Consider the following 25,833-nt stretch of genomic DNA (forward strand, 5'->3'; position numbering starts at 1 on the left):
AATAGGGCTGCAACAGGTTAAGTGGTATAGGAGCCAGAAGGAGCCACGGCGATCAGGCAAAAAGCACTGGTTTCTGTCCATTTTCTAGGATCTGGGTTGCTGGGAGGTAATTACTCTTTGGAATGACACTGTGATGGCGGCCATGTGTATTTACACCCTGGTCTAAACCCGGGCCATAACAGCCAGAGCAAGTGCTGACATGAACTGGGGTGTCAGGAGAGAATGATGTGTCAGCTGGACTCATAGATTGACAAAGTGCCACTCTGGAGGAGGTCTGTTGGGAAGTCAGAGCACGCGGAGCTGAGGAGCGAGAAGTCTATGAGAATGCTGTACTTCTCTTTAACTTTTCTGTGAACTGTAAAGGGCTGTAGAAAACAAAGTCTGCTGAAAATGTAAAAGCCAGAGTACATGCAGAAGGGAAAATGACCTTGTCTGACTTTCCGTTTGCTAAATAAAGTGTAATGATAACCAACTTCCCAAAACAAAGGGTGATTTTATACAACAGAAAGCCAAAGGGGTACAATCCTGAACTAAAGGACTTATTTATTTATCACAAAGCTAGGATGGTCACTGAAGGAAGCATCTCCAGAGAGGTCCGTTGTCCAGCAATGATACTTCCGTATAAAGGTATGGTTCCAGTGGCCAGGGATGTAGCTCTGTCTATAGAGTACATGTTAACATGCACGAAGCCCTCCCTTCAATGCTCAGCACCATATAAACTCATGCCTGTAGTCATAACACCTGGGAGGTGGAGACAGGAAAACCAGAAGTTCAAGGTTATCTCTAGCTACAAGGCAAGTTTGTGGGCATCCTGGGATACATGATTTCTTGTCTCAAAAGAATGATAATCAAAATAAAAGTAAAGGCATGTGTCTGCAAGTTATTGCCTCAAAGCACAGTGACACCAGAGTAAGAAATTGTGGAGACTATAACCTTGATTTAATTGCTGACATTTGAAGGCATTCACTTGACCTCGGCCTTACATTTCCTCATGCAAATACTAAACATGGCTCTCCATGTGCCTGCCAAGAGACAGGCTATGTGGGTGCAAGTTGATTGTCAGGATTCTTTGGCTGACCATGTATGTTACCAAATTATATGGCACCTCTGTCTGCTGCTCTTTGTAGGGTACTAAATGTTTGAACTGCTAGAGAATGTATCCGTTCCATCCTTCTGAGGAAGCAATTTGTTTGAATGGGCTGGGCAGTGTGGATGTGACTATCTTAAGTATGTAAAAGTTAAAGTGTGGGAATGTGCCTCTCTCAGTAATAATTCAGAGGAAGGATGCAGACACTTGTGAAGTGGAGTTTGAAAGCACAATATGAGTAAGCCCTGTTAGCAAGTGCCTGAGGCCCCAGACAGACTCAAATCAGGAAACCAAGCTTCAATGCCAGGTACAGGAGAACCCCAGACACAAGCACCACTTTCCCATATTAATGTCATTTGATGTCTGCCTCCTACTGCTGCCTAGAGAGTTGCTGTCCCGGTGAAAGCTTTGAAGCCTTTCTTTTCCCTACAGAATTCCCTACCTGGTAATATACACAGTTCCCAAGCCAACTCTAGTCTTGACAATGATGAACTGAGGACATACCACCATAAAATACAGCCACTAGCATTTGAGAAAAGCAGCTCTGTGACCTCCTGCCTCTACAGCTCTTGAAGCAAGCATATTCAATCCTCTATAAGGTTAGTCACATGACTTTCCTGCCACACCAGTCTTTCCCATGAGCAGAGGAAGGCATACAGTGATGTGGAGAAGACTCTACTACCCCAGCAGGGCTCACAGGGCTCACTGCTGACTGCCATCTGGTCATACCATTTGCCCTCATCAGCTTCCACCTGAGCTTTCCTCTCTTCCCTTAGGTCTTCACTTACAGATGTTCCCAAGTTACACAAAACCAATAGTAAGTAAAGTTGGCAATGTTTTTCTTGTGTTCATTTGTCATTTGTTGTAAGAACATTGTTTATGAACCCATTCACAGATGAGAATAGAAATCTCTGTCCCCTAAATGAAAAAGAAAAGAAAAATTTCTTCTCCTTGCCAATAAGTCCGTTCCAAGTCTCAATTTATGCTAAGCACACATTGCCCAATCACGTATGAACCCAGAGCTCTGCGCCCTGGCACACACGAAAGTTGAAGGAAGAAACCCGTATTTGCACCTACTGGAAAACTGGATGGAAAAGCCGGACTTGCTGATGAAAAAGTCGCTGTCGAACTGCAGTGTGAGCGAGTTGAATGTGCTGTGGATGTCCTCAGGCAGGGCCGAGCCGCTCCACTCCTTCAGCAGAATGTTGCTGTCCACAGGACCGTCCCAGACCTTGAGGATGTCATGAGCTGTCTCCGTGTCAAACACGATGAAGTGGAGGCTGCAAAGAGAGAGCAGAGCTCCTGTGTTCAGTGAGAATCATACTTTCCCTCTGCAAAGGGCCTTATCCTAGCCACGAGGTTGTACTGACCACCAGCTCACTTCACATCTCCATCAAGTATCTTCTAGCACATCGGAAAAAGAAGAATGAGGGTCTGGGCAGTTCAAAACACAGTAGAGTCCAAACACATCAGTCACTAGTGTAGAGAGTCATGGTATAGGCTAAGCTGTTGTCCAGAGACACAACATTTCATTCCAAGACTGCTAGATGGTTTTTATAATTCCAGCCAGAGTACGTACATCCCTAACAAGTTGGGTACCCTGACTTCTTCTTATCAATGCTGTCCTTAACATGCCACTAGGTGGCAGCACACACCCCAGGAGAAAGATTCCAAACCCAGTCCCTTTGCTTGGTCTGTTCTGATGTCCTTTCTGTACATTTCATCTTCAGAGTTAGTACATTATTTGAGACAACGACACACAAGCAGACTGCCCGATATAAATTCTCTTCTTTATAACATTCCATCCACTTCTCTTAGACTTAGAGGTATTTCCAGGAACCATCTTTACACTGGAAGAAGCTCAAGGTGATGATGGAGAGACAGAAGAATTTAAAGTTTGGCAAAAAGTCAATAAACATTTCCTCAAAGTTCTTTATAGGTTTTCATTTACTGTTTATTGTGCGTGGATTTTGCCACAGACACAGTCACCATAGCTGACCTGCACAGAACTGTACGTGAATCTTAGCTACATCATTTCCCACATATTGCATATATGAAGGATTGGCGCATCTCTCTTAGGTAAAGCATAAAACATGTAGCGTACATTTAGACATTCGGTACAGAATAGTATATACAAAGTACAGAATGTAGTAGAATTTACTTCTCAGCATGTATTTTCTCAATAGTTTGTCCTGCTTATTTCAACTCTTTTCAAAACTAAATTTTTATGGGTCTATCTCCATATCCCCTGCACACTACTAGCCAATCACCTACTTATCCTAATACCCCTCACTGTGTGATGTGGTATTCCCAATTAGACTTTTGACATCTCCACACGTGCTAATGTATGAGCTCCCTGAGTCCCTGGTCCCCTATATGTGGTTAATTGGAATCACGAAGGTGGAACCTTGTAGACCTTTATCATTCTCAGTTCAGTCTTACATTTGGGATCATGAGTCTCCACGAGTAAAGAGTATAGTCTGTTAATTTACTTCAAGATTTAATTTATTTTTTATTTATGTGTGTGTGTGTGTGTGTGTGTGTGTGTGTGTGTGTGTGTGTGTTTCACATGCGTGCACATGGATTGAAGGTGCTTGCAGAGGCCAGAAGAGGATGTCATCTCCCCAGAGCTGGAGTAATAGGCAGTGGTGAGGAAGCTGATGTGGGTGCTAGGAACAGAATGTGGATCCTCTGCAAGCACAGTTTACACTCTGAACCACTGAGCCATCTCTCCAGACCCCTGTTAATTATTTCAAATGTCCAGGGACTTGTTTTATTCTTTCCTCCCCTGACTGGACCCCAGTTGCGCTCTCTCTCTCTCTCTCTCTCTCTCTCTCTCTCTCTCTCCCTCTAGTAATAGAGTACAGTACCACAGTGGGCATTCTGGAATGCCCATCCCAGGGGATATGGAGGGCTGGCATAACAAACAAACACCCAGCCATCCTGCTCTCCCTGTGACTCTACTTCTAGTCTCATAATAATGTGCCAAGGTATGTTCTTTGTTGAGTCTTGCCAATTCTTGACACAATACTATGTGTAGAGGCAGAGTCTTTGACAGATATGCATGTTTTGTTTAATCATGGCCTTTGATGATTAATGAGATTGACCATTGTGTGTGTGTGTGTGTGTGTGTGTGTGTGTGTGTGTGTACCGAATTTTTCCTACAAAGTAGCTGAGCAATTCACTATTTGTAGAATCCCAGAAATGAATGAAAAGCACTTCTGAGATCATGGAAGAAGCCACTGAATTGCATAAGCAGCCATCACCATTTGTATTATGATGGAAATGCACAGCAACAAGAATAAACAAAGAATACCACATTCTAGTAGACGGTGAGTAGGACTGGATCAAAAGCAGAAATGGAGGGAGGGGGAGACTCTCAAGTACTGGCTGGGAGAGACAGATGGCATAGACTGTTGAGGTTAAGCCACACAGCAGGATGAGGTGTATGCACAGTCTTGAAGAAACCCATGGAGTCTGAAACAGTCACACAAAGAGCCATTCCACCAAGTAAGGATCTGTTGCAGAGGACTTCAGCCTTGCAGAAAACCCAGGAACCCAGAGCAGACAGAGGGGAGTAAGTCATAAGACAATAGAAGAAATGAGAGGTAGGTGATTGGGAGGAGGAAGAGACAAAGGAAACAGGACCTCTTAGGATGTGTTAAGGTATTTTGTCTTTTTGGCTGGGTGAGATATCAAGTCCAGTGATTGTGAAACAATTATCTCACCCTCAGTTGCAAAAATATGCTTATTTACACTTCATGCTATAGAAAAAAATATTGCAGATGGATAGTGTCAAATCTGTGACCTTCCCAAGAGATGCCAGAAGGAGATCCATGTTCCTTATGGAAGCAGCACAGTGCAGACAATGAGAGCTGAGCAGATTCTAGATGCACTTTGAAAAGTAGCAAAATCAGGTGGAGGGCTATGGAAAAGAGGATGCGAGGAGCTTTAAAGATTTTTAGCTTCAAATAAAAAAGACTGGAGTGGCCATCGACCCAGTTGAGAAAAGGAGAAGGTAGGCACCTGTGTGACTTGGAAGAGTGGAATCTCTGGGTTGGACCTCAGAGCTCAGAACTATGCAGAGGGAAATACAAAGGCAGTTCTAACATTGTGAGGGGCTCCAGAAGAAGTCTAGATGACAATCAGACTAACATGTTTCCCACTGATACATGATTTTAAACTCTAAGACAGGATAAAGTCACCAAAGTTCATGGACAGAGACAGAACAGGACCATAGCCAACACATTACCTGATCACAGGCATCTGCTCCATTTGCATAATGTGTCATTTCTCTTTCTAATTAGGGTTGATGTTGAATGATAAAAAAAGGAATGACAAGGAAAGGACATGACATGGTGGAGGAGAAAGTGTATTGTAGATAAAAGGGGGAGCATAGTCAGGGCAAGGACTTCAGGGAGAGTCCAGAGTAGACATGACCCTGAACCCCATGAGGAGAGGGCAGAGGGAAAGGGAGCAAGAACAGAGAAGAACCAGATGTAGCAGCCAAGAGGGCAAAAGGTAAAAGACAGGTGGGTAACCAAGATGGCTGAATTATATAGGGAAGAACCTCTGGGGATAGAGCAGCCCAGCCTAATACCTTGGCTGCAGAAGTTCAGGGTAGACTATACCACCCTGTGACAGCTAGGAACTGAGGGATGCAGGGAGAACCTAGCAGTCAGATCCACTTTAGATCCATTTGTCCCAGGGTTTGAGACCTGTCCACTATATACTATCTGAATATAGCTGCCTACTCTCATCTTGCTGAATTCTTTGCCACAGGAAAAGACACCTGCCATTTAAACCTTGGACATGTTTGTTGCATTTCCTGCTCTTCTGTTTCTCATAAAAAGACTGAAACCTTGTGACATTATTCCTTGCCTTTCGTTTGGATAAGCACACATGTTTTTACTGGCATGCAAATAAGATGGATTTTAGAGTTCAGCTAAGTTTTTCTCTCCCTAACTTCCTTCCTCTTTTGATGGATAGGTTGTTTTAAACTATTAAAAATATTAGACTACTTCCTTCTTTATTGATTTTTCTGGTCTGGAAGCTATTTACAACATATCATTATAAGATAACCTATCATATTTTAAAGTTTTTAAAGAGTGATTTCATGTTTACATACATTCCCTGTTTATCGAAAAAAATTGTCAGTTATTTTACTACTCAGTGATATCCAGAAGAATACCTTTTTGCATTTTTTCATTTACTAATTGTCTTTATTGTCTCTTTTATTTATTTGTTGAGACAGGGTTTCACTCTATGCTGGGCTGACCCGGAATCCACTATGTAGCCTAAGCAGGCTTTGGACTCACAACAGTTCTCCCACCTAATCTTTACAGATTACAGGTGTGAGCACTATACCCAACTTTTTCTTTCATTGTCCTATTGCTCTTTTATTTTATGCATTTTTTTTACATTTTCACTTCTTGAATTTATTCTTTCCTATATTTTATAATTCTATTGTCTAAATGCAAAACTTGGTGGCTTTTCTATTTTAATTTTTTATAATGTTTGGTGTGTGTGTGTGTGTGTGTGTGTGTGTGTGTGTGTGTGTGTGTATGCACTTATGTTACGTGGATGTCAGGAGACAGCTTATAGGTGTCAATTCTGTTTTCATAGTGTGGATTCTGGGTATTGAACACAGGTTGTCAGGCTTGACAGCAAACACCTTTATGCATCTCACTGGCCAAACTGGTGGGTTTCAAGTTATGTTCACTGAATACATAACCCCTGCCAACTACCAACTCTAGAAACTAAGGTAAAAAAAGGAAGACAGCTACTACTTGTTACCAGCAGCACTATAGCATGGACTACCAGTTTGTGCTGTGTGTATGAGTCTTAAAAACAGCAAAGGAAGGAAGGAATGAGGAGTTGATTTAAGGAATTAGTTCTTTATTATTTTTTGGAGATAAGGTCTCTCTACATAGCCCTGGTTCTCCTGAAACTCCTTTTCTCGAACTCACAAAGATCCACCTGCTTCTGCCCCCAAGTGCTGGGATTAAAGGCACGTGCCACTTATACCTGGTAAGGAATTAAGTTTTGACATTGCATTTTAAATTCCATATATAATATTTTTCTATGAAACTTAGATTACTAAAACTGACTTGAGGAGACCATTAAAGGGAAATATAGAAATATGGATCTCATAATTATGATTTGAAAATTGGTTGCACATTTAAAACAAAATAAAAGTAAAAAAAAATTTCTTTAAATATTAATGTATGGATAAGTATTTAAAGAAACAATACAAACTTTTATCCATGAGAAGAATATTAGGATCATGGCCTTTTTAAATTTATAAATTTATTTTTTTCCAGCTCCCTACTCCAGCAGGCATTTCCTGGAAAGTCTCACACCAAGCCACCAGCCAGTGAAGCAGGTAGAGAAACTGCAGACCTTCTCGTCTCCCTTCTCTCTTTAAAACCCAATCCCCCAGTATCACCCCAGCTTTATAGAAATCCACCTGCTGTGCCCACCCTCCCTCCCCTCACCCATCTTCAGTGAATTACGCAGGTCTTGGCCTCCAACTATCCTTCCCCCTACTCCAATCTTTATCCCAGTCCCCAACTTCAGCAGTTATCTCTAGGAACCCTGTGGCCACTCCTGCCAGGAAAGGAAGTAAGGCCAGCAGAGAAGCAGGTAGGTGAACTTCAGATCTTCACTCTTCCTCCTCACCTCCCTATCCAATCCCCAGTTGCATACCCAGCTCTATAGCAGATCACCTGTTATGGCCTCTTCTCACTCTCTGACCCCATTCCCAGGGTGCTAAGCAGATCCTGAAGGAACATCTTTCTTATTCACTTCTGTAGATTCCCCCAGTTCCCCTTTCTAGCCCATCCCCATTGCTAAATATCAGCTCCCGATACCTAGAAACACATTATACCTGTAATGTCATTGGTTGCACCTGGCAGTATCTCAGAAGAATTCTCTGCCAAGCAATACACAGCCATTATACTTTCCTAAGAACCAGAGAGGGCAATAGAAACTAAGGAACAAAATGCCTACCCAACAAAAACAAGACTAGATATCAGCACCTAGAATTACAATAATCTCAAACACAGATACCTAAACACCAGAATAAAACACAATCAGTAACAGCCAAGACACTATGTGTGCACTAAAACTCAGCAGTTCTACTAAAGTAGGTATAACAACAGACATACTGATCAATGGAATCAATTTGAAGATCCAGACATAAATCCACACACCTGATCTTTGATAAAGAAGCCACAAATACACAATGAAAAAAGACAGTATCTTTAATAAATGGTACTGGTAAAACCAGACAACTGCATGTAGAATAATTCAAATAGATATAGACTCATCATTTTGCACAAAAATCAACTCCAAATGTTTTGAAGACCCCAACATAACACCAGATACACTGAACCTGATAGAGGAGAAAGCAGGGAATAACCTTGAACTCACTGGCATAGGAAAAGTCTTTCTGAATAGAACACCATTAATGCAGGCATTAAGATAAAAAATATGAACAAATGGGAGCTCATAAGCCTGAAAAACTTCTGCATCATGAAGAACACAATTGTTGTGGAGTATTTGTTTAACTAGGCAAAGATGTGTTACATTTGTTTATGCTGCATTTTGTTTAATAATGTTAAAGAATGGTTGCTGTTTCATCTTGCCTGCATAAGGCACCTGATTGGTCTAATAAAAAGCTGCATGGCAAATAACTAGGTAGTAGAAGGTATAGGCTGGGCTGCTGGGCAGAGAGAATAAAGAAGAGGAAAAATCTAAGCTTGAGGGGAGAATGAGGGAGAAAGAGAAGGAGATGCCTGGGGCCAGCCAGCCAGGCATCCACCAGCCAGTCAAATACAGAGTATGACATACAAAATAAAAGAAAGGTTAAAAAAAAAAAAGGCCTTGAGGCAAAATGTAGATGAAAAGAAACAGGTAAATATGTTATAAGAGCTAGCAAGAAATGAGCATAAGATAATGCTGAGCATCCTTAACTAATAATAAGTCATGATTTGGGTCATGATTTTGGAGCTGGTTGGTGGCCCAAAAGAAAGCCTTGCTACATTTGGCACCCAACATGGGGCCCAAATTTCCACATAGGACTTGATATGGCTCCTTTAATAGGCTATGTTGTACAGCAAGCATTTGCAGAATATATTAAGTAGAAACAAAAAGCTAAATAAAAATGTCTTCCACCATGCTGGTACTAGCTTTCTAGAGCTGGGGCAGTTAAGAGACTTTTCCAGTTAGATGCAACTCCCAGTTAAATGCAACTCTTGGCCAGGTCTGTGGAGTGTAAAAGTCAGCTTTCATGGACCTGAGGGGGGTGAAGGCAGCCATGAGCACAAAGTGGCTTAGTAGTTTAAGGTTTGGCTTACATAGTCAGAAAAAGCTAGAGACACACAGTAAGACAGGCCCAGATTGGAAAACAAACAAACAAACCCTTAAACAGATTATAGTGTGTTTAAAAATGTGTGTAAGCTAAGAAAGAAAAGAAAATGGGTACAAACAGCCATAAGAAAAAATAGTTTACAAAAGTAAAGTCTTTAAAGACTGAGTAAAGTAATATAAAAAAATAAGCCATGTAAAGATGGGAAATACACTGGGCCATAGTGGTGCATACCTTTAATCCTAGCACTCAGGAGGCAGAACCAGGTAGATCTCTGTGAATTTAAGGCCAGCCTGGTCTACAGAGCAAGATCCAGGACAGGCACCAAAACTACACAGAGAAACCCTGTCTTGAAAAACCAGAGGGCAGTTGGGGAGAATGCACAGGGAGTCTGGATTCTGTATGGTGTTGTGTTGACTTTGAATTCTTTGAATGCTGATGAGTGAATGAAAGCTGCTGCAAGACACAGTATTGTAAAAAGGGGCTGCTAAATTAAATCAGCCTAGATATGTTAGGGTTGCCTTAACTTTAAAATGAAAGTCAAAAAATGTATTGTGCTGGGGAGGAGGTTATGCCTTTGTTTCCAAAGGAAACAAAAGGCTGTGTTTTCCTTCAAGGTTAATAGAGATCAGGTTTGATTGGGGGAGACCTCCTGAAAACCTTGGCTATAGACATAAAGAAATAAACCAGAAAAACTACAAGACAGGAGATATACTGATCCCTCTGCATGGGAACAGTTCTGAGATTGGACAATAAATGTTACAGCTAGGACTTGACCATTATCTCAATTTTCTCAGTGTCTCCTAAAGATACCATCAACTCCAGAAAACAAGAAGTAATTTTAGGAATATGACACCCATATGCCCAAGGGTGGAAGGGTAGTTTTCAGTCATTTAGTGGGTTATAGGTGCTTATCATTGTTTATGGGAAATATTTTCAAATTATTATTGGTCATGATTGAGAATAAACTAAACAAGGGAGGTTAGATTCAAGGATCTCATTCTGAAAAGAAATAGGGGGATATAAGAATGCTAGGATGAAAGGGTATATTATTGAATCTACTTTAAATGAAAAAGTAAGTATTAATCTCAAATATTTTATATTGGTATAGATTTTTGTATATTGATACAAATTTAAGGTTACTTCTTGTTATAACTTAGTGTATATGTTTCTGTTCTTGTTTAAGATATATATATATATGTGTGTATGTATATATATAATAAGTATATATATTGATACAAATTTAAGATTATATTTGTTACCACATCCTGTATATATGTTTCTACTCTTTTTTTTTTTTTTTTGGTTTTTCGAGACAGGGTTTCTCTGTGTAGCTTTGCGCCTTTCCTGGAGCTCACTTGGTAGCCCAGGCTGGCCTCGAACTCACAGAGATCCGCCTGGCTCTGCCTCCCGAGTGCTGGGATTAAAGGCATGCGCCACCAACGCCCGGCCTGTTTCTACTCTTTTTTAAGGCATTGTACCTATGCAGTTCATTTAGTCCTTGAAAGCTATTATTAGAAATCATTTAGGATAATTAAGACATGCAGGCTAGTAGTCATAGATAACAATGAAACTTGTAATTATGTTCGGTATATATTCACAATCATACAGAGATATATTTTAGATAGGTTGTCTTCAGACACTTCAAAGACTTAGAGAATATGGCATTTAGAATCTTTTGTTAAGATAAGAGTTTTCATGACAGTGAGATACATTTGCTCCTGGCAGTACCAATTTATTTCAGGAAAGAGGATGGGCATTGAAGAACTTCCACACAGAGTTTGCTTTCCATGTTGGACAGCTAGTCATTTTGGCTGGAAAATGTCCTTGCCTCTACTGCTGACAGTATACCATTCAAACTGGACAGTCAGGACATAGAAGATTGTTAAACTTTGCTAAAACAAGGTGGGAAAGTCCTCCAAAATTCCTGCTTCATAGAAAAATCTGCCAGATATTGTAGGCCTATATGTTGAAGACGGATGCCCCAAGGTTTCAGAGGAAATTTGGGTAACTGTCCAGGCAGCCAGATGTCTCTGTCATTTCTTTAGTTTTTCAAGTTGCTTGCTCTGCACTTTCTGTTTACTCGGGTAATATTATACCCTTCTGGGGTCTTTGATGGAGTTGAAGACTAGATAGTTATAGTTGCAGTTTTCCTTTGTTATGATAGAAGGTAAACTATATAAAGAGCTTTGGACTCATCAAGATAGAATAGATAATAGAGTGATTTCTTTTAATTTTCCAAATGCAAAGGGACTGGATATTGTAAATGTAACTCTTACTTGATAACTGATGTTACTATATACAATTTTACTATGTTAAAGTTATTTCCAGCCGGGTGTTGGTGGTGCACGCCTTTAATCCCAGCACTTGGGAGGCAGAGCCAGGCGGATCTCTGTAAGTTCAAGGCCAGCCTGGGCTACCAAGTGAGCTCTAGGAAAGGCACAAAGCTACACAGAGAAACCCTGTTTCAAAAAACCAAAAAAAAAAAAAAAAAAAAAAAAAGTTATTTCCTTTTATTTAGACAAAAATGGGGAAATGTTATGGGATATTTATTTAACTAGGCAACGATGTGTTACATTTGTTTCTGCTGCATTTATATATTTATGTAAAGATGTCTTGTTGTTTTACCATGCCTGCCTAAGGCACCTGATTGGTCCCATAAAGAGCTAAATGGCTAATAGCTAGGCGGTAGATGGATAGGCAGGAATGATGGCTATAGAGAATAAAGAGGAGCAGGAATCTAGTCTCAAGAGGAGAACAAGAGGGAACAGTGAAGGAACAATGAGGGAGGAAGAGAGGGAGACATCTGGGGCCAGCCAGCCAGGCAGCCACCAGTCAGTCAGATATGGAGTAAGAAATACAGAATGAAAGAAAGGTAAAAAGCCCTCAGGCAAGACATGGATAAAGAGAAACATGTTCATATAAGTTACAAGAGCTAGTAAGAAGCAGACATAAGATAAGGCCGAGCATTCATAACTAATAATAAGCTTTGGGAGCTGATTGGTAGCCCAAAAGAAAGCTTGCTACACACCATCATTTGGGAAAAGCAGCAGTCTACAAGGTGAGAAGATATTTTACTAACTCCATATCCAATAGAAAGCTAATAAGTAACATTTATAAAGAATCCCAAAAATTAGAAATCAAGAAATCAAAACAAAATAAAAAACAATTAAAAATGGGTACAGATCTAAACAGATAATCCTCAAAATAGGAAACTAAAGTGGCTGAGGAATATGATCATGATTGCTAACAGAAAAACCCTTCAGGATAAAAGAAATCATGCTGGCTTCCTCATATGGAGATAATTATGGAAATCAAAATGTAAGTATTTGCATTTTCACAGAAAAATATATTTTCAAAATCCCAGGTTTCTAAGATTTTAGTAAGCATCTTTTAAATTTTCTTATTTTTCTTTAAATAATATCTCATTATTTTAAGTTAAATCAGGTCAAATTAAAACATACATATGATTTGACAAACAGGCAAATACCCCAAAGGAGGATTTGAATTAAGGCATTTGAGAATGCTTACACTGTTTAATTTAGTAAATTATTTCCTGGGATTTGTTCTAAAGAATTAACCATAAACATGGGTAGCGATTTTCTTGTAAGACTGTTTGCAAATCAGTGTGGGTAATGGCAAAGCTAGCAATATAAACATCTGATGAGAGACACAATGTTTAATTATGTATGTTCATAATACATACTACAGAATGCAATCCACCCTGTCTTGTGGGTTATAAACCCACAGATTTAATGAAATTAAAATGGAGACTTTTAAAATTGCTTCTGTGATGTGCGTGCACATTTCTTTCTCTCACCATTGTTGCTTGTCTACCATCCCAGCTGTTAACACAGCATCTACATTGTACTAGGTGTAGACACTCTGGAGACCAGTGAAGCACCTGAGAGGATTTGTGAAGAATACATGCATAGAAGGTAGACTTAGGTATCTATGAGTCTCCTGGATGCTAGTCACCCACAGTTGCCAAGGAACACCTGCACATATAGATTCATGTAAGACATTTGTCAATGTGGAGTGGTGTATCAAAATTTTCCCAGGGGCCTGCCCTGAGAAGGTTTCTCCCAGAGTCCTGGGGAAGATGCTATGACTGGAGTTGGGGTAATCTGAAGGGAAAGAATATAAGTACACCAGGCTCTTTTGTCCGTCCACTTTATTTCTCTATAACAAAATTCTGTCTACATATTTTCAGTTCTGTTCTGACACTCAGTTCTTCTCTGTCCCTTCTTTTTCTGTCCTCTCACAGTCCTAGTAATAACTAAGCTCATATGCTCTCGACCTCTTCTTCATCCTCCATTCCTTCATCCTCCATCTTTCCTTCCTCTTCTGATCTGATCCAATCCCTACTCATCCAAAAACTCTGCCCTGTTCTCCCATATTTGGCCATACAACTCTGCTCAGACTAGAAAAATTCTGCCCCAGCCTTCACCTGGTTATGAAAAAAACTCTTTTGTCCTGAGTCAATAGCTCTGGAATGCCACTAGGTCTGAAGGAAAGAGACAGTTTGAGCTTCATTTGCATAAGAAACAAAGCTATGCATCTACATACCTGCCTGTCTCCTAGGCTCTGTAGGGGTGTTACCTAGTTCAGATCAGCAGTAGGTCTGAGATGTTTATACTGTTTGCTGTTAAGGCCTAATAGTACATGAGCACACATCAAAGTCATAGCAGAAGACACCTGATATATTAAAAGCAAAATATCATCAAATATTCCTTGATATTTGACTTTTCTCTAGAAGAATTCCTTGACCCTTCTAGGTATAGCTTTATTATATACAGCTGAATCTCCATAACATATTCTTGCAGCTTGCAGCACTGGTGATATCTGGTAAAGAGATAATGTATGCTTGGCAAAAAACTTTTCAAAATACATATACATTAGTTGTTTAGGTATATAAAATTAAACTTGAATAAATAAAATTAAATACTCTGCTCAGAGTGTGACAGACAGGCCCTGAGAACTTTACAGGTTCCAGCAAGGAGTTTTAACAGGGATGGGAAGGACTCTCCAGGAGGCTTCAGTTACTGAAGGAATGAAAGGATCTTTCCAAAAGGAAGAGACTCTGGGTAGGACCAATCAAGAAGGTGGAAAGAGATTATGGGAGGTGGAGCCTGTAAAAGTTCAACCCAGAGCCTTTGGGTGGACCCCTAACTGGAGCCCCTCCCTTGGTCTTGATATGTTTTTTTCTCTCTGTGTCTGGTGCTTCTCCATCCCTGCTGGAGCTCTCTCTTAGTCTCCCACTCTGACAGACCCCATGATCTCCAACTGTCACTCTCTCAGAGGCCCTTTTCTCTTCAACCGTCACTTCACTTTTCACTTTCCTTTCACATTCTCACCCTCTTCCTGGGTCTATTTTCCAGGATGTGCAATTCTTTTTTTTTTTTTTTTTTGTCTGAACTTGGTGGTTCGCTGGACAAACACCCCTCACTCAAGACCCCTGTAACAAAAAAAAATAAGTTGAAATGGTCTGGGCTCATCTGCTGCCTTACAGAAAGACATTGCAACCCAGACAGGATGAGAGAGACCAAAGTCATTAATACAACCATTTTTCTCTTAATAGTCTACATTAGGCATGGTATTGACAAAGTTGATAATGTTCTGTTTGTAACATTAAAACTGTGCAAGCTTGTTAAGCATTTTTTTTCAACTGTACCACCCAGTACAGTTTCCCACAGACAATCAGGAACAGAAAAACAAAGAGCTCTCAGGACCAGTGTAGAAGGGCACTCAAGGTTAAGGCACAGTGTACTCATGTGGTGGTGCAGAGTATAGTCCTTGGTCTCCTTTACTGGTATGTACATCTTGTCACCTTTATTGTATAAATCACAGCCATGCTTAGCACTGAAGTACATACAGTATCTCAGAAAAGTATTAGCCCACCACTCTTAATAGGACCAAATTCACTACAGCATCTTATTAGACTGTGGAAGCCCCAAAAGTTTTCCCAGTGAGATCTGGGCTTGCTTTACCTAGCAGAGCTGCATTAGAGGATTGATTGACCATGTGCATGGTTTCTAGGTGATTGGAAGGGTCTACACTTGGCTGAGCTGGGGGGGGCATCTTTTCCTTGATCTCTTGGCAATCCTATAAATAATCCTTTAGAAGAGACAGGAGGGGCTGCTGGATAAGAATCCAGGCCCTCCTGAGGCTATCCTGTGTTTCTATCTGTTTCTCTCTCCTCTATTTTCTGTCTAAATCACTTATCCCTCTTTCTTCAAGAGTACTGTGGGGTAAAATGTGGGAGCCAATCTCCCAAGTGGTTTTCCACATTAGACTTTTAATTAAATTCAGACCAGGTAACTATACCATAATATTAAAGTTATAAACAAAAACTCCTGCAAAACCCTCCAGCAGAATTTAGAAGAATAATTGGGGATAGGAAATTATGGAGAGAGGGACAGACAACATATGATCTGTACTTGTATTATATATCCAGTATAACACAGTACCATGTATGGTGGATGTGTACCATGAAAAATGCTAAAAGTTATAATCTCTTCTAGAACAAATATCCCCTGATAGACATCTTTACATAATCTCTCACCATTCTTGAGAAAACGCCATGCAAAAATGGTCTGGGATTCAAAGGATACCCAGCTACAGGTATCTCAGAGAATGCAACCACCTTTTTCTCATTTCCAAATGCAGCTGCTCATTAATATTTGCATCATGAAAACTATCTCTATCTAAAAGTCATACATGAATGCAAGACAATGCTTCCACCTATAGTTGGACAAACTGTGTACTTGTGTTTACTGGTAATTTTCATGTGGAAAATGTAGGTTACATTGACTATGTCCCCAGTGAAATCATTAAGGCTTTTTAAACTCCTAGCAAATATTAAAACCAAGATCAGGTTATTTTTTTTTGTAAGTGTAGTGAAATACAAAACAGTACAATGTATACTTCTAGTTATTTTCCAAGCCACCATTTTCAAAAGTTGGGCTTATTTTCTGAAATGAGTTACTTCCTCAGAATTATGAGTAGGTAAGTTGAATATCAATTGAGTAAATTATTTATAAGTACTTATACCTCTCTCCTTGCTTCTTTATTATTTAATTTCTTTGAATTAAAAAGAAGTGCTGATAAATTTGAGAATGCTGACTGCCAGGGAGCGAGGTAGATGAAGAACTTTCTAAATGGTACAGAGGTGTTTACGATTGCCTCAAGACTGATGACTACTAAATGTCAAAGTTAGATTATGATGGAGAAACTGTACACCTGTGGGCTGTGGAGAGAGACAGTGATGTGTTGATATGCCAGCATGAGGATCTGGGCTTGATCCTCAGAGCTCTGTGGGCTGAGGGCATATACTCAGCATTAGGGAGGCAGAGTCAAGCAGTTTCCTGGGGTTCTATAGTTAACCAGCCTATCCCAATTGGTGAGTGCTGGCCAGTGAGAGACACTGATTCAAAAAATCCAAACCCAAATAAAAAACAGCAAGAATAAGATAGAAAAACCCATGAACGGCTCTGGGAATGAATCTAATGTTGATGTCTGGCCTCTATACATGCATATATTCTTCCCACCACAATCACTACCACCACCACACACACTCACACACACACACAAACACACAGACACACACACATTAAAAATACAATAAAAGCTATGTATTTATTAATATTATATAACACCTTTGTTGATTCCATCTCTCTTTTCCTATTAATATTTAATGGAGTCTTACATTCACCTTCAAGCTTGACCCAACACCTACTCTCATTCAGGGGGAGATTTTACCCTTTTTCAACCAGGAAAACAAACCACATGGGGAATTCTGAGAAAAGTAAACATCGAAGTCCTCTGAAGAGACAGAAAATTGTTTGGATGGAGTCATTCACAATGGGAAAATTTCCTTAAAGTCACTTGACTAATTTTTCTATCACTCCAGCCAGGCACTCACCACCCAAGGTATTAATATTCACTTTTATGGTGTGTACCCTAATAAATTTGCCTGAAGTTAGAACAGAACAAACCACTAGATTAAACATAGAGGCCAAGCAGTGGTGGCACATACCTTTAACTCACCATGGCCTCTTGATTATAACAGAAAACTTTGGTTTAATTATTTCCCTGTTTTCTTCAATTTTTCACAATTTCATTTCATCAGTCTAGTTTCAGATTGGCATCTTCTTTTCTACCTTCTCCCAGGACTGTAGGTCAATTCCTGTTTGTTTGCTTGTATCCTCTGTGTCTCTTTCACTAACAGGGAAAGGGATTGTGTTGATTTTGTCACACTGAACCCTGGCTGGTCTCTGAGGCCTGCTTTGGCACATGGCTTACTGGTTAAGGTACAGCAAGCAGAAGATAGAATTTTTCTTCAAATTCTAAGAATTCTAATGCTAAGACTCTTCCACCATGACTCATTCTACAGGAACAGAACCCAAGGAGAGCCTCTGGCCTTCTCAGACCACCCACTTGAGGCTGAACACCTGAGAATGGCCACAGAAGCCTTGCCTGGCAAAGCCCATACACATGTTAGACACACACAGACAACTCACAGAATTAGCACTCAGTGTTGAGGGTATTGGGTTCACAGCAGAACTCGCTGACACACACAGGTCCTTCTCACTATCACAGACAGCTGGACACATAACTCCAAAGGCATAGAAAAGCACACGAGGAACAGTTTAGCCACAGGTGAATGTTCAGTCCATGTCCTACTTCTGCTCTTGCCAGGACATTGGACAGACCTCCCACTGTCAAATGACTGATTGCCCACAGCAAGTACCTGATGGTCTTTCCAGGATCGGCTTCTATGGTCCAAGTGCAGTGGAGGTTGTTGTCATATGGGGCGGGGTAGCCGGGAGACAGTATGCGCCCTGATGTGGCTGCATGGATTAGACCTCCACATTCCGCTGCAAAAGACACAGAGAAGAGAAGTCTACTTGCATGTCTGGGCTTCTACTTAGTTAGTTTTGCAAACAAACCCTAGCGTGCCTGTATTAATTCATATAGGAGAAGTCAGTCACCTGCCCATCACTTCTCTTTTAGCTCTTTCCAAGCTAAAGCCTCACTAGCAGCCCACATCTCTAGAGCTATCACAGCTGAGCATGCAAACATTATCTCCTGCCCTAGTTCTAATGATAATTGTTCATGCAGCTAGCACTCCCCAGTACCGACTGTCCGTCCTTCATTCCTAGCATGTATACACACATCTTAGGAATTGCTACAGAGGACTTTCCTCCCAGCCACTCATTTTCAGGAGTTTAGATGGACCTACTTGCAAAAGATTATTACATCTGGGCTTGTTATCTGTCACCATACCCTCATAGCATATGGGACTGGGAGGGTGATGACTCTCACCTAAGTATCCAACCTACCTTCTGCCAACCAGTTATATACAATTCTGCTCTAATTATACACAGCCTTGGGGACCTCAGGGAAAGGCTAGAGTATGTAGGTGGGGAAGGACTGTAGATGGGTCGGGGGAGCTCCATCTACAGACCACTAGGGAGTCATCATGAATTCTGGGTGCACACCTTCCAGTGTGGCTGTTGTAAAGCCATCTTTGCCCATAAGTAAGCCTAGGAAGCTCATTGGCTATAAGAGTTAGCTGTGGTAGAATTGAACTTGGGAATTTTAGGAGGGGTAGATGGTGCTATGTCTCCCTTCGGAATGTAATCAGCCTATATACAAACAGAATAAATGATCAATGAGATCCCTGCCCCTTTTCAAGAACAAGTCCCAAGTCACACTGAGCATGAGCTCTATGACCTGACTCATGACAGGAGTCTGTCCCAACTTTCCCAACTCACCCACACAGGAAGGCATAGGCTTGTCCCACACCCTCCGGTCCCCACTCAGGCAGGTCAGAGTACTGCTGCCGTGCATGGCATAGCCTGGATTGCAGCTGTAGAGAACCACAGTGTCTGTGAAGTGGCCATCATCTCGAATCCTGTAGCCGTAGTTAGGGATGCCTGGGTCCTCACATTTCACTAGGTCAAAACCTAGAGGGAGAAAAGGGCAGGTGAGTCAGCTCAAGAGAGAACACATCAGCCTTTAAACGGGAGACTTTGAAGTGTTGGAAGGAAAAGACACAGTGCACTTTCAAAGGAGAAAGGAGTTGTGGGTTTTTAAGTTCTACCTGCAAATGGCTTGTGCTTTTAAGATTATGGTTGCCATAGCCACCCCTCCCCCTGCCTATTCTCTGCCTCACAGGGCTATGTGTTTCCACCATCCCATCCACACTTCTGGTCAGCAAGCTGCATTCTCCAGCTCAAAGTTCCTTACAGCCACAAGCTTAGAGCCTTCACATCTAGTTCCTGTTCAACTCAGACCTCCAGGAGGGAGGTGTAACAGTGCTGTCATGAGAGCACTGTGCAGGAAAGCTCACAGCAAGAGCTCACAGCAGCCCGCACCATAATACTCCCCTCCCGACAACTTCCCCATCTCCAATATCTCAGGCATCATGGGAGTTACAAAGCTGTTGTTAGGCTTGGGAAATAGCTCAGTCCCTTGGATAAGTGCCTGCTGTGGAAGCACAAGGTGAGTCTGGATCCTCAGTAGCTGCATAAAATGCCTGCCGTGGCAGGAGGCAGGAACAGGAGGATCTCTGGAGCTTGATAGTCGATCACTGAGCTCCAGGTTCAGTGACAGACCTTGTCTCAAAAGATGATGGAGAGAAATTGAGGAAGAAACCTATCCTCTGCCACCCAACTTCACACACACATAGGATGGATGCATAACCACAAAGCCATTCCTGCCCACCCAAACTGGTTCTCAGGAGATCCCGCCTGCCATGGTTCTGTAGCCTAGTCTCCAGCCATCTGGGGACCACAGCAGCTCAGACTCCAGGAGGAATCACAGAGACATCTTACCATGAGGCTTTACATGGGTACATGACAGAAATGAAGATTTAGCTGCTGGGTTCTGAGAGCTGTATATTGTTTTCATGAGAGGCAGTATTTTAGGGCTGTCTGTGGAGGCAGCCTTACACTAATATATTTCTCTGCAGATCATGATGCAAATTTCAATGATTATAAAAAGCAGAGCTAAAAAGTTGCAGGGCCGTGTGGTCTGTTTGCTTCCATTCCCACCTAACATTCCCTTCCCAAATTAGATTAAATTTGAAAATGGATGTGTGACTTTCCACACTGTTTGCCTGTCAAGCTTGTTCTTTACATTTAGAATCTGGTTTTACTCCAGCGAGCTTTAAATAAGCAAGACCGAATCTTGATACTCACTAGGTAGAGAGAGAGAGAGCAGGCTGCTGGTTCTTTGCTGGGAGGCAGCACAGCTTCCTTTTGCAATGTTCTGTGCTCTGCAGTATCAGACTTCACTGGCCATGAAATTGTTATCTTTACAGTAACTTTGCTCTATTCTCAAATGCTAACCACAACAAACAAACAAACAAACAAACAAACAAAATGGAACACAAGAGCAGAAGCACCTAACATGTCGGTACAAAAAGGGAGAGTTTGAATTGCCACAGCTCAGGGTAGGAAAAGAAAAGGTCCTCCACTGCATGCAGCTTTGAGGCTGTGCAATTCTACCATCTCAGTAAAATACTGAGTCCTGTGCAATATGTAAGTCTCCAGGGCCCCAGTGCTGCATAGGTGTCCTGAGTGATGATTTTAGCCTGGATTGTTCTGATACTGTTTTAGCTGGCTTTGGAGTTTGGAAGGGATGTCACTTGAACTGTGCTTCAGAATGTAATTCTGCCAAGGCCTTAGGATGACTGGGGGCAGAATGACCAGATAGGGCACAGTAACCTCACACCTAGAGGAGTTGGTGAGAGCAAATATTGTGTCCAAATGTCTCACTGTCTTAAACTGGGTGTGCTGAGTAGCAGCCCAGGGGAACATACCCTTGGGAACCAGTTAAACAGACAAGGCCTAGGTAGACAACCATTAACACCATGAAGACAAGGTTGAGCCTTATTGTCAGTACTGTTGTATCAGGACCTCAAATTATCTAAATTATACAGTTAATGTGACACTCCACAGACAATAGGCAACCCAGGTCCTGTTACTGAGGGACCCAACTGCAGGCCTCTCAGAAACTCTCCATGCTGCATTCCCGAGGCAGCCGGGGCCTACAAAATCCCTGAAATAAACCCCACTAAAATCCAAAAGTCCATCCACTGAGAATAGCTGGAATCTGGATGTTGTAAGTTCATAAAAATGCCACAGGTGGATCCATGTGCAGGATGTGCAGAGGTCAGGAGCCCTCAGTGGGATTGCTGCAGGCTGTTGACAACATTGAGTGAACTGAGTTTGATCAGGTTTTTAAACTGTACACCTGCTTGGCATCTTTTAAAGTTGCCTATTTGGTGTAATGGTTTCAATCACAGTTGGAGTAGGGTAAATTTTCCTGTTCCACTAATGCATACCAAGTAATTGTGTACACACATATGCATCCACACATACTCACACACATATGTCTACATGCAGAGATATAAGCAGACACACACATATCAGCTTTGGAGGAAAATGAGAATGAGAATGTATACCAATGGTCCCAGTGGCAGTTCAGTTTTACAATGAATCATGTCTTCTATGTAGAGAGGACACAACCCCAGAAAACTTTCTTCAGTGTGGATGTATGCTTGCCTTTATAGAGAAAGGACAGCCATGCTCTTGGAGTCCCAGTGAATGGTTTCAGTAAAGCACAGCCACCACTGCCCAGATGGTCCAGATGTGAGTGCTTATGACATTACTCGGAGCATGTGTCTCTTATGCTGAGCAAGTGTGTTCTTTGTGGGACCAAATTTCCTGGGTCTACAAGTATTGTTATTCCACAATTATCTTAGAAGAACATTTTCTTCTCTCTTAATGGCTTAAGGTCTTTATTTGCAACAAGGAAGAAAGAAACATTTAAAACAAAGCAAGCAAGAGAGATAATAACACATATCAGTAAAAACGTGACTGGATTTGATGTGGAGGAAGGTTTTAGAGAATCATGTTTATTGCCTTTCTATCACTTTTAGGAATTTGTTTGTACCACATGTCAGGCCAAGAAGGGAAGCTGGTTATTGATGGGGGTGTGGGTGACCAGACAATCTTCCTAGGCTGTGTAATATTTCTTCCTGTGCTTTTATTATTTCTTCAAAAGGTCACATGAAATCTTTTGCCTTGTAAAAGTCCTGCACTCAATTCTGCAACCCTGTAGGCTTACCCAGTGTCTTCTGTGAAATATACCCTTCCTCATTGGAAGGTGATGGGAGTATTTGACCATTTTAGAACTCGTTTGCCCAACTGTCAGTCCATCGAAGAGAGCTTTGTCCTCCTAAACATCTAATAGTTTGCTAATTTACACAGTTAGGCAGAAATCAGAGACATTTACACTTGGGGGATGCACAGAACGGGACATTGGTTGATATCTTGGTAGGATGAGAGGAAGCTCTTTAGTCTTCGAGAGCTGAGGCTGCAAATATCACTTGTGCCACAAAGGAGCTTAGTCACATGCCATAAAACGAGGTACTGCCTTTATAGGTACCTGGGGTTTGACCAGAGTCTGCCTAGGTCTCCAGGCTTGGAGCCACCAATATTCTAGCTTCCCCTGCAGAGAGCAAGAGCCCTAAGTTTGACTCTCTGGGTCTCTATGAGTGCAGGTCTACTGTGGTGCAGGAAGACCAGTCCCTACCATCTGCAGCTATCATAACCCAACACTACATTCACATATTGATAAAGGCATTGAGTTTATCTGCAACTGCAGAGGTCTGAAATGATGCTATATCTTTCCATGATATGTCTTTATTGTTTTAGGGGAATATCTTTTACTACAGGTTATTTTTTAAAATTCCAAGTTATTAGAAGAAATTTTATTTAAATCTATAAAAATATCTCTCTGAATAGATATCTCCAATATAACGTGTACTTAAAAAGATTTCTAAATGGTTTACCTGAATCCCACTAAGCAATAAAGGCTAAACAATGCAGGTGAAAAACCTCTCCTCTGGTGAAGCCAAAAGGGTGCCAGGAATCAGTGTGAATACTGCCTGTGTGTTTTCTTTTTATCACAGAAACTTGGAAAAATAAATCAAGTAATTTGTGTCAAAACATTATGAGGAGCTATAGTCTAAGTCTGAATATTTAGTCATTTTGTTTCTGTCTTCTAGAGATTTCTTCGTAAGTCATCTATACTACGAGGATGTTCTAGTCAAAAGAGTATCCAAACATCAAGTAGATTAAAATTACTCCCCAAGATCTTTGCAATCATTACCCATTTGGATATTCTTTATACCATCTCTTTTGTAAGACATCTTTTCTCCTGCATCTCTCCCAAGTCTAATGGGGACTTAAGGATAGAATTGGCTGAATTTTCATCCTTTAATATTCTAACTAAAGTTCCACTCTGCATGTATCCCTCTGTTCAGTAAGGACTAGGAGTTGGGTGTCATTAGCTCTGACTACGTGCCCTGGCGAAAGTGCCTTTCTGCCCAGTGAGCTACAGAAGCCGGTTAGAGGAGGCACCTCTCCCCTGTGGATCCCTAGTGTCTTCGCTTGTGGGCAACTGAAACCACCAGACACTTGTGGCAAGCCCCCACAACACAGCTCTACATAAGGCTTTTCAACATGGACAATGTTCTTGTTTGACAAAGTAATCCTTTTCTTCATAATCTCTGAAAACTTCCCATCTCTAAAATACGGACAGTGATTTCACATATCTGATTTAGAAAGGAGAAGTATACTGAAAAAAAATCTAAATACCCTTTTTGCTAACTGTATTTGCAGTTGTATGACATAAAAGAGAGGTTAGTATGGGGCCACTTGCTTAAACTAATTTTTGTGACTTACTTTAGAAGGAGAGTTAATTAATATTGAACTTCTTAAAGTGGTTAATTGACCTGTGTTTTAAAATACAACTCATACTCAAGAATAAAATTCTCTAAGTGCAGAGTTTGCATTTAGTTTGAAAATATTGAGTTATAAAATCTGTGTCATTCCTTGGTCATAGCTACTTTGATTTATTAACTGAGGTAATTTTTCACTGATTATTTTCATTTTCTCCATATACTGTTTTTCCCACATACTAACTTTGAGAGACCCTGTGTCAAGATATTATAAATTTTCAGTAAAATAACAACAGTGAACATGATGTTGATGATACTCAAATAAAAAAAATGTGAATTTCTGAGCTCCGGGGAGAGACAGAAAAGCCAAAATGTGTGATCTGGGGACCAAATTCAGGTCCTTATTCTTGCAAGGTAAGCAGTTTACTGATGGAGTTATCTCCAATTTAATATTTTATGGATAGAATAAATTAATGGATGGTAGAAGTAAAGAGACAGAGAGCAAGAGATACAGATAGAGACAGAAGTACAGACACGATTCCTCTAGTTATCCAGCTGACAACACATGTTTAACCTAAATTATCTTTGTTGTACTCATTGATTACTGAAATCCTGTAGATTTAGACTTATATAAAGCACACATTCTCTATTCCTGACATTTATACTGAAGAAGAAAATTAGCTGCCAAAAAGACAAAAAAAAAAAAAAATCCTTTTCATTAGGAGCTTGTGGTCCACACTGGCTAAAAACCAACATGCAACAGTTAATACCTTGCATGTCAGCAGGACACCATTTACTCACTCAACACACATTGAACACATAGTATCTTCACTGGATACCACACGATATTTCAATGCACAGCCCTAGTCACAACTTCCAGGGCCCAGCCTAAGGAGAGGCGTCACAGATCTATCAGCAAATGAATGCCTACGGAAGATACAGGACATCCACGTGTTGGTGGCCACCAGCAAAGGAGGTCACATGCCGAGTTGCATGGCTCCTTCCTTGAGGGTCAGTGCCAACAGGAGAGGAGCACAAGATAGCCCATGTATAGGCAGCCACTCTCTGAGTGTATGGCTGCTTCTAAATGAGCCACCTGTGCTACCCCCAGGAACAAGCTGCTGAGAAGTCACACAGGTAAGCCTGAGGGTGGCCTTTCCTTTAGTTTCACAAGTGCACACACAAACAAATGTCCATGCAAACATTTGTACATAGGAATAACCAGTAGTCCAGTCATGAACTCGGCTCACAACATTCCATGTTTCATAGCATAGAATACTAATCTCTAGAACATAACACAGGACAAACTAGTAGTTTACACACATACTAACATTTTAAAATGTAAATTCCCTCTTCAAGGTTCTGTTTTTTCTTTCAAATTTTGTTTTGTTCATTTGTTTCACCTAGGAATAATATGTCCAAGGAATGTATAACTCAAAGTAGTATTTTTTTTTACACCCTGGAATTCCACAATTTCTTAAAATACTTGTACTATTTCAAGCATCTGGTTAGCGGGCATGGGAATCTGTGTAACTGCAGACAGAGTCTTCCTGGACAAATATGAGTGAAAATTTATAAGATATAAATAGTTTTATGTAATTCTCTGATAAATATTCA

At 40.9% G+C, this 25,833-nt stretch overlaps 1 protein-coding gene across 1 annotated transcript in view; it reads right to left on the reverse strand.

Annotated features, from left to right (window-relative positions):
• Csmd1 (CUB and Sushi multiple domains 1) overlaps positions 1-25,833 on the reverse strand; it is a 1,301,483-nt gene that overhangs the window by 227,493 nt on the left and 1,048,157 nt on the right. Inside the window, exons 23-25 of the mRNA XM_028882070.2 lie at positions 19,238-19,429; positions 18,211-18,337; positions 2,165-2,367 (exon numbers count right to left, since the gene is read on the reverse strand). Of these exons, the coding sequence (XP_028737903.2) occupies positions 2,165-2,367; positions 18,211-18,337; positions 19,238-19,429 (522 nt within the window). The remainder of the gene's footprint in view (positions 1-2,164; positions 2,368-18,210; positions 18,338-19,237; positions 19,430-25,833) is intronic.

This window comes from Peromyscus leucopus, chromosome 17 (assembly GCF_004664715.2).
Source record: "Peromyscus leucopus breed LL Stock chromosome 17, UCI_PerLeu_2.1, whole genome shotgun sequence".
NCBI lineage: Eukaryota > Metazoa > Chordata > Mammalia > Rodentia > Cricetidae > Peromyscus > Peromyscus leucopus.